At 69.7% G+C, this 10,676-nt stretch overlaps 2 protein-coding genes across 2 annotated transcripts; both read left to right on the top strand.

The window, feature by feature from the left end:
- The first annotated feature begins 3,142 nt into the window (after positions 1 to 3,142).
- Positions 3,143 to 6,085, top strand: AJM1 (apical junction component 1 homolog). Its single transcript, XM_047093783.1, has one exon. It carries the CDS (start codon positions 3,143 to 3,145, stop codon positions 6,083 to 6,085), a length of 2,943 nt encoding a protein of 980 aa, XP_046949739.1.
- A 3,109-nt stretch (positions 6,086 to 9,194) lies between these two features.
- Positions 9,195 to 10,579, top strand: PHPT1 (phosphohistidine phosphatase 1). Its single transcript, XM_047093865.1, has 3 exons — positions 9,195 to 9,414; positions 9,724 to 9,848; positions 10,348 to 10,579. The coding sequence occupies exons 1-3, from the start codon at positions 9,255 to 9,257 to the stop codon at positions 10,438 to 10,440; spliced, it is 378 nt and encodes a 125-aa protein (XP_046949821.1). The 5' UTR covers positions 9,195 to 9,254; the 3' UTR covers positions 10,441 to 10,579.
- The last annotated feature ends 97 nt before the right edge of the window (positions 10,580 to 10,676 follow it).

Genomic DNA, 10,676 nt, shown 5'->3' with positions numbered 1-10,676 from the left:
TGTCCCAGCCACCGTTCTGCCTCTAGCCCTGCTGCTCTCCGCATACCCCGGCCCCTCTAGCTGCCAGCAGCGCCCACCCCCCACCCCACGGTTGCCATGAGAACCAGGCACACATCGGGAGGCGGGGGTGGAAGCCAGGCCATCCCCCTTTCGGTCTGGAAAGCCTCCCCTTCCCCAGTTCCTGTGCCTAGACTAGTCGGTTTCTCACCCTGGAGGCTGCGGGCAGGGGCTGGGGACCAGGCACCAAGCTGACGTGGTGGGGACTTCCTTCAGCCCACAGCCTACAAGATCTCCTGTCCTCGTGGAGCCCAGTAAATGTGCGGATCGGGCCGACACGAAACGAACTTGCCCAGGGCCCTGGATCTAACGGACCTACGCGGGGCAGGTGTTGGCCTTTGGAGCCAAGGGCATCCATGACTCAACCCTCCGCAGTTAGACGGTTCCCCGGCTCAGCATCTGGTTTGGGAGGGGCTGGTGGGACTGGAGAATGGAGATCATGTGGTTTGTAAGTGGCCCACGTGCAAACCTGCCCAGGGCAGTGACAGTCTCCACGCACCTCCACTCTGATCCCAGGGAGCCTAGGAGCGTGCCCTTGCCCTGTAGAGCCCCGGCAGCCTGGGGACAGGAGGGCTGCAGGCCCCGCTCAGCCGTGCCCATCTGGCCCCAGGAACCTTCAGAGCTTGGCACCTCCAGCCTGGCAGAGCGGAGCAGGGCCCAGCGGGGCTGGGAGCAGCCCATCTGCTCCTGCGAGGCCTCAGCGGAGGTGTGAATTCCGGAGCTTGGGGCTCCTCCAGGGTCCTGCTCTGAGGCCACCGCCAAGCCACCAGCTGCCCCCGGGGTGGGGGCTGGCGGGACCGGCAGGCTGCTCCCTGGGTGTGGGTACCCCGGTTGGAGCCCAGGCCCGCACCCTGAGAACGAGGGAGCGCTTGTCAGCTGGCGCTCGGCACAGCCCAACCAACTGCCAGCAGGCCACACGGGTCCCAGGCCCACCGCACGGCCCCTTTAAATGCGGCCCCGCCGGCCGCCGCCAGGGGCAGCACTGAGCAGCCGGCGGCCTCCGCGCCGCTGCCTCGAAGCTTCTGCCGGTGCCGGGGACGCCGCGGAGCGGAGAAGGCGGAGCGGGCGCAGGCCTGCGCAGCCCACCGGGCGCGCGCGGCGGGGAAGCAGCGCCCAGGTAAGGGATGGGGGGCCGCTGCCCCACGGGCCCTGTCATGGGGGGAGGGGGGGCACCCGCAAGGATGGGGTCCTACTTCAGAGCTACACCGGCGGGTCCTCACTCCGGGCGCTCGGGGCGGGGGCGGGGGCAGGGCTGGGCCGCGGGGAGACCCGCGGGAGGGGCGCGTTAGGCCTGGGGCCCCTGCAAGGGCCGACCGCCCCCGTGCCCACGGGGAGGGATGTCACCCAGCCCAGCTCCATCCTTACCGCTGCAGAGGCGAAGCGGAGCTGTCACCTCCCTGGGGCGGAGCTTCATGCCCTGTCATCGGACCCCCAATTCCAGCCTGGCTTTGAGCTTAGGATGGAAGGGAGTGGGAAGGGGACAGTCCTATGAGCAGGGACAGAATTGGGGTGGGCGCAAGGCTGCGATGGGACGGGCCGCTGGGACTTCATGGCCCTGACCCAGAAGGGCAGCCCTGCCGGCAGAAAGCCCCTGGCACACCTGGGACACAGGGTCGGCCTGACCAGAGACCCTGGCAGGTGAGGCCCCCCCCCCCGCCCCCCGTCCCCCGTCCCCCGCCCCGGGCTTCCCCCAGCTCGGCCAGGAGCACGCTTCCCCAGCCTGTGTGAGGTGGGGGCCCTGTCAGCACCGTCTGAGACCCTACACAACCTGTCCAGGCCCCGGGTACCACAGAGGGGCCGGTGGCCCAAGTCTCAGCATGAGCCCAGTGCAGAGGGGTGGACCCCCGCCCAGCCCCCATCGCGGGGGCAGCAGAACCTCAGGTTGCCATGGAGCCTTCCTGAGCTGCTGTGGAGAGGGCTCTCTCCTGAGGAGAAGCAGTGAGGGGGGGGGGGCTTTACCCGCCCCCCACCCTGCCTCCCCTGCTTGCGGCCTCCTGGCCCCATGCTGCTCTGGGGAAGAGGGGTCGCCCTGAGCTGGTGGCTCCCGCCCCCACATGGTCCTGCGGCCGGCACGGGTTTCTGAGCTGCAGAGCACAGGCCGCAAAGCTGGGGAGGCTGCTCCCCGGGCCTTGTCACGACGGCCCCAACAAGCTTAATGGGTTCCAACCACCCTAAGACACCAGGGATCAAAAGAGGTTTCTGCAAGGGAAAGGGGGCTCTAGGGCCAAGGGATGTTGTTTGTGGCGTGTGCTGGCCTGGGCCACACAGAAGGGCGAGGGTGGGGCAGGCCAGTCCGTCAGCCTAGGGGCGGTGCCTGGACCTGATGGGGCCATCTCCATGTCTCCTGGGGCCTCAGGGCTGGGGCTTGGTTCCGGGGACTGTTCCCAGGGCAGCCACCACTGCCGTACTGGGGGAGGGTCTCCATGTCCCACCCGGGCGGCAGGTGGCCAGGGAGACTCAGCAACTTTGTCACGGTCCAGGGACTCCCCCTCAGACCACACCATCAGAGGGCTTGCTCTGCACTGGGCGTGAGGACGGGGCTTAAGTCACCCGTGAGTGTTGTGAGGCAAACACCCATAAAGAAATTTGTAAATAAGGTTTCGCAGGAGCCTACCGTCATCCCAGCTGGGAACACACCCCCGTTCTTCCTGCCCCAGGACACGGCTTCTACCCAAACCCGCCGATGGTAGTGGGGGGAGGGGGAGGCCCCCCGGGGCACGGGCCTGGCCGCAGGAGCTCGGGAACCACAGCGACGGCCATTGCCTTTCTGCCTGATTGGCTACATCCCAGCAGAAAGTGGCCCAGAAAGGGTGGCCCGGGGCAGGGGACAGACCCTGAGTGGCTGGACGGCTGGGTTCCTCCCGCAGGTGCTTCTGACGCCGGCATGGAGCAAGTGCCTGGGGCCTCGGCCACCGCGGGCAGCCAGGACTGCTCCGCCCACTGGGTCCCAGGTAAGTCAGGCCAGCGTAGGGGTGTAGCCAGCTCTGGGTTACAGAGGGGTCACCCTGACCCGCATCTCCCACCAGGGCAAAAGCCCGGAAAGGCAGAGTGAGCTGCGACCGCCAGCCTGGGGACCTCTTTTAAAATGACCCGCACGGACCCGCCGGACCTGTTGGTGTCGACCGTGTACCAGGACATCAAGGTGGCGGCCCCCGGGCCCGCGTCGCGGCGCCCGCCATGTGAGCGCCCCGTGCCCCCGCCAGCTGCGCCCGCGCCTTTCAACAAGCGCCACTGTCGCAGCTTCGACTTCCTGGAGGCGCTGGACGGGGAGGCCATGGAGGCCCGCCCCGAGCCGCCGCCCCCGGAGCCGGCCATGCCGCGCGCCCGACCCCGCGATGGCGAGCCCCGGCGCCGCGCCCGCTCCAAGAGCGCGCCCCGCGCGACCCCGGGCCTGGCGCCTGCGCCCGCCTCGCCGCCGGTGCTGCCGCGCCGAGGCCGGGAGGCCCAACGGACAGCGCGGGGCGAGGCGTCGCCGCATCGGGAGCCCGCGTACCCGGCGCTGCGCGCGCTCGCCAACGAATTGCACCCCATCAAGCTGCAGCCGCAGCGGGGCGGCCCCGGCCGCATCGCGCCCCTCTGCGCCGCCACCGGCCGCTGCGCGCCCCCCGAGCCGCCCGCCGGGCCTGCACCCCACGTCCGCTGCCGCCTGGACATCAAGCCGGACGACGCGGTGCTGCAACACACCGCCCGGGGCTCACGGTCCTGCGGGCCCGCGGAGACCATGCCCTGGGCACGCCCTGCCCCGCAGCTCCACGGCCTCACGGTGCCCGGACCTCGCCACGTGGCGCTGTCGCGCACCCCCACCCCCAGTGACACGTACTGCGCGGATCCGCGAGCGCTGTACTGCGACGGTCCCCTGCCTGGGCCCCGGGACTATACGGAGCGCCGAAGTCTGCCCTTCACCACGCCGCCGGGTCCCACCCAATTCTTCTACACCGAGGAGCCCGAGGGCCACGCTGGTGGCTTTACGGCCAGCCCTGGGCTGCCCTTCGACGGCTACTATGCCAGGCCCTTCCCGTCGGAGGAGCCCCCTGTGCCCAGCCCAAGGCGCGGCGGCGGCGGCTACTACGCAGGGGAAGCGCGCACCTTCCCGGTCCAGGAGCCGCCCTCCCGTTCCTACTATGGGGAGGCCGCTCGAGCCTTCGGCCCGCCCTACGGCCCGCCCTGTGGCCCCCGCTATGTTCCCGAGGAGCCGCGGGCCCACCCCGCTCTCCGCCCCTTTTACACAGAAGACTTCGGGCGGTACCGCGATCGCGACGTTCTAGCTCGGACTTACCCACACCCACGAGGCAGCCCCGCCTGGGGTGACTGGGGCCTGCGGCCTTACCGCACCCTGCAGGTGGTGCCTCCCCCGGACCCTGGCCCATTGCTCGCCTCTTGGCACGGCGGCACCGGCACCAGCCCGCCCCGGTTGGTCACTGACAGCCGCCACTACTCGCGCTCCTGGGACAACATCCTGGCGCCAGGGCCGCGCCGGGAGGACCCCCTGGGCCGCGGCCGCAGCTACGAAAACCTGCTGGGGCGAGAGGCGCGGGAGCCGCGAGGCGCATCCCCCGAAGGCCGGCGACCGCCCGTCGTCGTGAACCTCTCCACCTCGCCCAGACGCTATGCGGCGCTGTCTCTGTCCGAGACGTCGCTGTCGGAGAAGGGCCGCGCGGGCGAGGGCCCGGGCCGCAACTGGTATGTCACGCCTGAGATCACCATCACCGACAACGACCTTCGAGCCGGGGAGCGACCGCCAGCCAGGGCCTGGGAGCTGCCCGGAGGGCGACCCCGGCCGTCTCCGCCCGCCGCCCCAGATGGGCCCACTGGTGGCCGCCAGCGCAGCCTCGAGCAACTGGATGAGCTCATCACCGACCTGGTCATCGACTCTCGGCCCCCCGCGGGCCAAGCCCCGGAGCCCGCGGCCGATGCACTGGGCCGCCAGCTGCGCCGCCTTCTGGACTCCAGGCCCGCGGGCTCCGGGGCACCCGCGCTGGCGCCGCGCTCGCCACCCGCGTCCGCCGGCAGCGCCGAGGAGCCGGCCGGCCAGGGGCAGGCTGCCGACGCGTCCCCGGAGCCCAGCGCCGACGAGGACGACCTGATGACGTGCTCCAACGCACGCTGCCGGCGCACCGAGACCATGTTCAACGCCTGCCTCTACTTCAAGTCCTGCCACAGCTGCTACACCTACTACTGCTCGCGCCTGTGTCGCCGCGAAGACTGGGACGCGCACAAGGCACGCTGCGTGTACGGCCGCGTGGGCAGCGTGTGCCGCCACGTGCTGCAGTTCTGTCGCGACAGCGGCCCCGTTCACCGCGCCTTCTCGCGCATCGCGCGTGTCGGCTTCTTGTCGCGCGGTCGCGGCGTGCTCTTCCTGGGCTTCCCGAGCCCTGGCTCTGCAGACAACTTCCTGCGCTTCGGCCTCGAGGGGCTGCTGCTGTCGCCCACCTACCTGTCGCTGCGCGAGCTGGCCACGCACGCGGCGCCCCTGGGCAGCTACGCGCGCGAGCTGGCCGCCGCCGGGCGCCTCTACGAGCCGGCCGAGTGCTTCTTGCTCAGTGTGTCGGTGGCCGTGGGCCCCGGCGCCACGCCCCCCGGCACCTCCGCCCGGCCAGTCCCCGCACCGCGCAGCCCCGGGCCCACGGTGCGTAAGTTCGCCAAGGTGGCGTTGGCGGCCGGCAGCCCGGCTCGACCGCCCCCGGCTCGAGGTCGCGAGGCCGACATGGAGACGCTGATCCTGACTCCGCCGCCAGGCACCGCAGGCCTGGACCAAGAAGGCGAGGCAGGCCGGCGCGCGCGCGAGGTGGCCTTCATCCACATCCAGCGCGAGCTGCGGCTGCGCGGCGTCTTCCTGCGCCACGAGTTCCCGCGCGTCTACGAACAGCTCTGCGAGTTCGTCGAGGCCAACCGGCGCTTCACGCCCACCACCATCTACCCCACGGACCGGCGCACCGGCCGCCCCTTCATGTGCATGATCATGGCTGCCTCCGAGCCGCGCGCACTCGACTGGGTGGCCAGCGCCAACCTGCTGGACGACATCATGTGAGCGGTGGGGTCACCCCCGGCCTCCGCCCAGCCCACTCAAACCCCGCCCAGTCCACATTGGGCCCACCCCGGGCTCCACCCAGCCCGCTCAGGCCCCGCCCAGCCCACGTTGGGTCCACCTCCGGGCTCCGCCCAGCCCGCTCAGGCCCCCGCCCAGTCCACATTGGGCCCACCCCCCCGGGCTCCGCCCAGCCCGCTCAGGCCCCGCCCAGTCCACACTGGGCCCACCCCCGAGCTCCGCTCAGGCCCCGCCCAGTCCACATTGGGCCCACCCCCGGCCCCACCCAGCCCGCTCAGGCCCCGCCCAGTCCACATTGGGCCCACCCCCCCGGGCTCCGCCCAGTCCACACTGGGCCCACCCCTGGGCTCCGCCCAGCCCATTCCACATTGGGGCCTCCCCGGGCTCCGCCCAGTCCGCCTAGGGCCCACCCCCGAGCTCTGCTCCGCCTACTCAGACACCGACCAGTCCACCCAAGGCCCACCCGGAGCCCCACGCAGCCCTCTCTGGGCCTGCGCAGTCCACCTAGGGCCCACCCCTAAGCTTTGCCTGCCCACCCAGACCCCGCCCAGCCCACCGGGAGCCCAGCCCAACCCCTCAGGCCAGGCCGTGCTCCTCTCGTCTTTCTTCTGTTCGCCACAAGCTCTGCCCAGGTCCTGCCCCATTAAGTTCTCCACAGGCCCCGCCTTTCATTCCCCCTCCTCCGGCTCCCAGCTCCCAGCCAGCCCTGGGGCCTCCCCGGAGGTCGGTCCTCAGCCGCTTGGTGCTCCCCGCTGGGAGGCGGGGTGGGCCTGAGGACCGCCCGACCCTGCCTTCACGCGGAGGGGTCACTACTGCAGACCCCACCGCGAAGATCCGGTCAGTCCATTTCCTGACGTCCGCAAAGCCTCCCTGCAACCTCCCCAACCCTGGTTCGCCCTGATCCAGGAGCCCCGGTTGCCCAAAGCCTCGTCCCGTCGCTTCAACGGTCCCCCCACCTGCCTTCTGTGGTTTAGGGTGCATCCTGCTCAGAGGCCTTTCCTCTCTGGCGGACACCCTGATTAGTCCCAGTGTGTTCGTGTCCCGAGATGACAAGGCTGGAGGGGGCCCCAGCAAGATAAGAGCAGGCCGGACCCTGAGCCCGCACACTGGCGACGGAGTCCACACACTGGCGACGCTACCCGCCCTCCGGTCCTCTCACCTCCAGCCGCCCTAACATGGGTCCTACAGGAGGGTTTGGAACAAGCAGCAGTGGAGGGGGATAGTCATAGTCGGAGGTCTTCAACCAAGGCACAACACACCCAGACAGAGAGAGGGGCCTGGGCGGGGTGGGCGAGAGGATGTGGGTGGGGGCGCCGGCAGGATCCGGCCCAGAGCTGAGAGGTGAGGAGTCCTGGCTGCGTGTGAGTCGGCTGCCGGCCCACACCGACAGGAGGCCCCTAGGTGGGTGCCAGAACAGAGCGGGCGGGGGTGAAACCGGCAGCGCAGGCCCTAACCTCACAGGGAGGAGGGAAGCAAATGCAGAGGGCGGATGAACAGGAGGAACCACGCATGCCCAGAAGGGGCTCGTACCCACTAACGTAGGGAGGACAAGAAGATTGGACTGCGGGGAAAGGGTGCGGAGCGAGCCAGTTGACCAGGGCAGGGGACGACTGGAGGTGTGGGGGCTTGACTACACGAACATCCCGCGTGTGCTCGCTCTGGCCTTGCCCCGTGCTGAGGCCTAGAGACCCGAGACAGGGGACTGGGCTCTGTTCCCGGGAGCGCACACTCATTGGCCCACGGCCCTAGCTCCATAAGGACAAAGTGAGAGGGGACTAGGCCGGCCTGGCAAGCTCCTCCTGGGGCTCCCAGCACTCCCTAACGGGGCCAGGAGAGGACATCAATTGAATTGTGAACGTCCCCCACACCTCTGTTCCCGGCTCTCCTTCCGTGCCATGCACCCTAGCCCATCCCACAACGTCTGCGCGCCAACCTTGGCCTATCAGCCTAGCGCATTTGCATCGGCCACGTGCCCCGCTTGCCCTACCCGCCTTCGTGGCCTCCCAAGTCCAGCCGCCATGCCCCCTGCCCTAGGGCCTCAGCTTTCAGCCCCACGCCTGAGGGCCGGCTGGCCAGGAATGATCCTGGCTGGACTGGGATTATATCCAGGGGGCGAATGCTTTCGAACCAAGTAAAACAACTCGAATGTAGCCATTGCTTCCTCCTTGATGGCGGGGCGGGGGCGGTCCGTGGGTGGGACTGGTGGTACTGGTGGGACTGGGAGAAAGGCCCTTGACCACCCTGAGCTGGGCAGGCGCGGGAGGGAAGGGAAGAGGGCCTTGAGGCCTTGGGACGCCTTGGGAGGGAGGGGAGGCCTTGGGATGTGGTGGGGGACAGGGAGGGAGGCCTTGGGACGCCTTGGGAAGGAGAGGGAGGGAGGCCTTGGGACGCCTTGGGAGGGAGAGGGAGGCCTTGGGACGCGGTGGGGGACAGGGAGGGAGGCCTTGGGAGGGAGGGGGAGGCCTTGGGACGCGGTGGGAGGAGGGAGAGGGAGGCCTTGGGACGCGGTGGGGAGGGAGGCCTTGGGACGCGGTGGGGGACAGGGAGGGAGGCCTTGGGAGGGAGGGGGAGGCCTTGGGACGCGGTGGGGGACAGGGAGGGAGGCCTTGGGACGAGGTGGGAGGAGGGAGAGGGAGGCCTTGGGACGCGGTGGGGGACAGGGAGGGAGGCCTTGGGACGCCTTGGGAGGGAGAGGGAGGCCTTGGAACGCGCGTGGGGAAGACGGAGGGGGAGGTCTTGGGACGCGGTGGGGGAGGGGTCGGGACGGGCGCTGGGCGCTTGTCGCTTGGGCCTCATGAGCCGCCCAGCCCCTCTAAAGGAGCCTGCCACCGTTCCCGCTACCCACTCCGCCTCCCAGTCCCCACTAAAAAAGAACTGCTAAGTTAGCTTGATTTAATCACCGCCCACTCCCGCGTCCCTGTTCCCCTGTAAGCGGGACCAGCGTGGCCTCAGAGTGGCAAGGAGCTAGGTTGCCATTGGCCAGTCTGTGTTGTGGGTCGGCGACACGATTGGCTGAAGCTCCGGGCCCGGGCAGCAAGGCCCCGCGGGATTGGGCCCGGGCTCCCAGGGCCCGCCTCCCGCACGGTCGACTCGACCCAGGGTCGCTGCGGGAAGGGCCGCGGGCTGCCGCGGCGGGCGGGCTGTGGGAAACATGGCGGCGGCGGACCTCGCCCAGATAGCCGATGTGGACATCGATCCCGACGGCGTCTTCAAGTACGTGCTAATCCGAGTTCACGCGGCGCCGCCCTCCGAGGCCCCGGCCGGGAAGAGCAAGGAGATCGTGCGGGGCTATAAGTGGGCCGAGTACCACGGTGAGGGCGGGGCCGGCCGGCGTTTTCGGGGCGGGGCTGAGGGCCCTGGGCGGGGAATGAGGCGGCGTCGAGAGAGGCGGTCCTGTACCCGGTCTGAGGGCAAGGGTCCTGGAGGGCGAGGGGCCGCCAAGGCGCGACCCGTGTCTCCTAGTCCCAGGACTCCTGCCCGGGTGCACGCCTTCCTCTTTTCATGGCGTCCCAGCCTGGAGGGGCTCCTCTCCTGGGGAAGGAGCTGCCCAGAGCCGGAGCTCCAGATCCCCCGGGCCTCCGCGGGCCGTGGCACGTGCTGAGCCGCCTTCCCTGTCCCAGCCGACATCTATGACAAGGTATCGGGCGAGATGCAGAAGAAGGGCTATAGCTGTGAGTGCCTGGGAGGCGGGCGCATCTCCCACCAGAGCCAGGACAAGAAGATCCACGTGTATGGCTACTCCATGGTGAGCCCCCGGCCCGCGGAGGGGGGCGGGGCGGGGGGGAGGGACGAGCTCTCACAAGCCCTCACTGCCCTGCGCTGAGGACACCTGCGGCACTGGGGGTTCTCTGGCTGTCTGGGCCGCGGACCCCTCCCGCCAGTGGCTTCCCCATCTGCCACGAGCAGTGGGAGGGAGGCCACTGCCTGCCCCTCAGCCACAGTGGGCCTCGTCCCGTTCCTCCACGAGGCCTGGCTGGGCCATCCCCCCGTCCCGTCACCAGGCCACAGTGGAGACCCAGGGGCATTCACACAGCCTCTCTCGGCACCTAGGATAGGCTGCGCCCTGGGCTGGAGGGCCCACGCACAAGGACTGCTCACCTTGGCGGCCAGCTTACCCTGGGCGGTCAGGGAGGGCTGGCCACGTCCGGCTCCAGCGGGCCCCCTCCGTAGCCGCCTCCTGGGTGCTGCTGCCGATGGACGCCCAGAGCCAGGACGGGGCTGTGAGCGTCGGCTTCTGTCTTCAGGGTTATGGTCGTGCCCAGCACTCGGTCTCCACTGAGAAGATCAAAGCCGTGTACCCGGACTACGAGGTCACCTGGGCCGACGACGGTTACTGAGGCCTGCCCGAGCGACCCACTATACCCCCTGGCGCTATGCACCCCGGGCCAGGCCTTGGAGACCAACAGCAGCCGGGCCGAGCGCCCAGGTTTACCTCACCTGCAGAATTAAAAACGTTATCACCCCTGCTCTTCCTCAGATGTGTGTGTGTCTTGATCTGTCTGCTTCCCGGTCACCCCTGGGGACCCCTGGCCGGAGGGTGTGGGTGACAGAGAGCTGGAGGCGGCCCTGGTAG

Source organism: Lynx rufus, unplaced genomic scaffold (assembly GCF_022079265.1).
Source record: "Lynx rufus isolate CCGP_SWC_20201006 ecotype Redwood Valley unplaced genomic scaffold, mLynRuf1.p SCAF_36, whole genome shotgun sequence".
Taxonomy (NCBI): domain Eukaryota; kingdom Metazoa; phylum Chordata; class Mammalia; order Carnivora; family Felidae; genus Lynx; species Lynx rufus.
The sequence above is the reverse complement of the archived record's forward strand: the minus strand, read 5'-3'. Positions and strand labels throughout refer to the sequence as shown.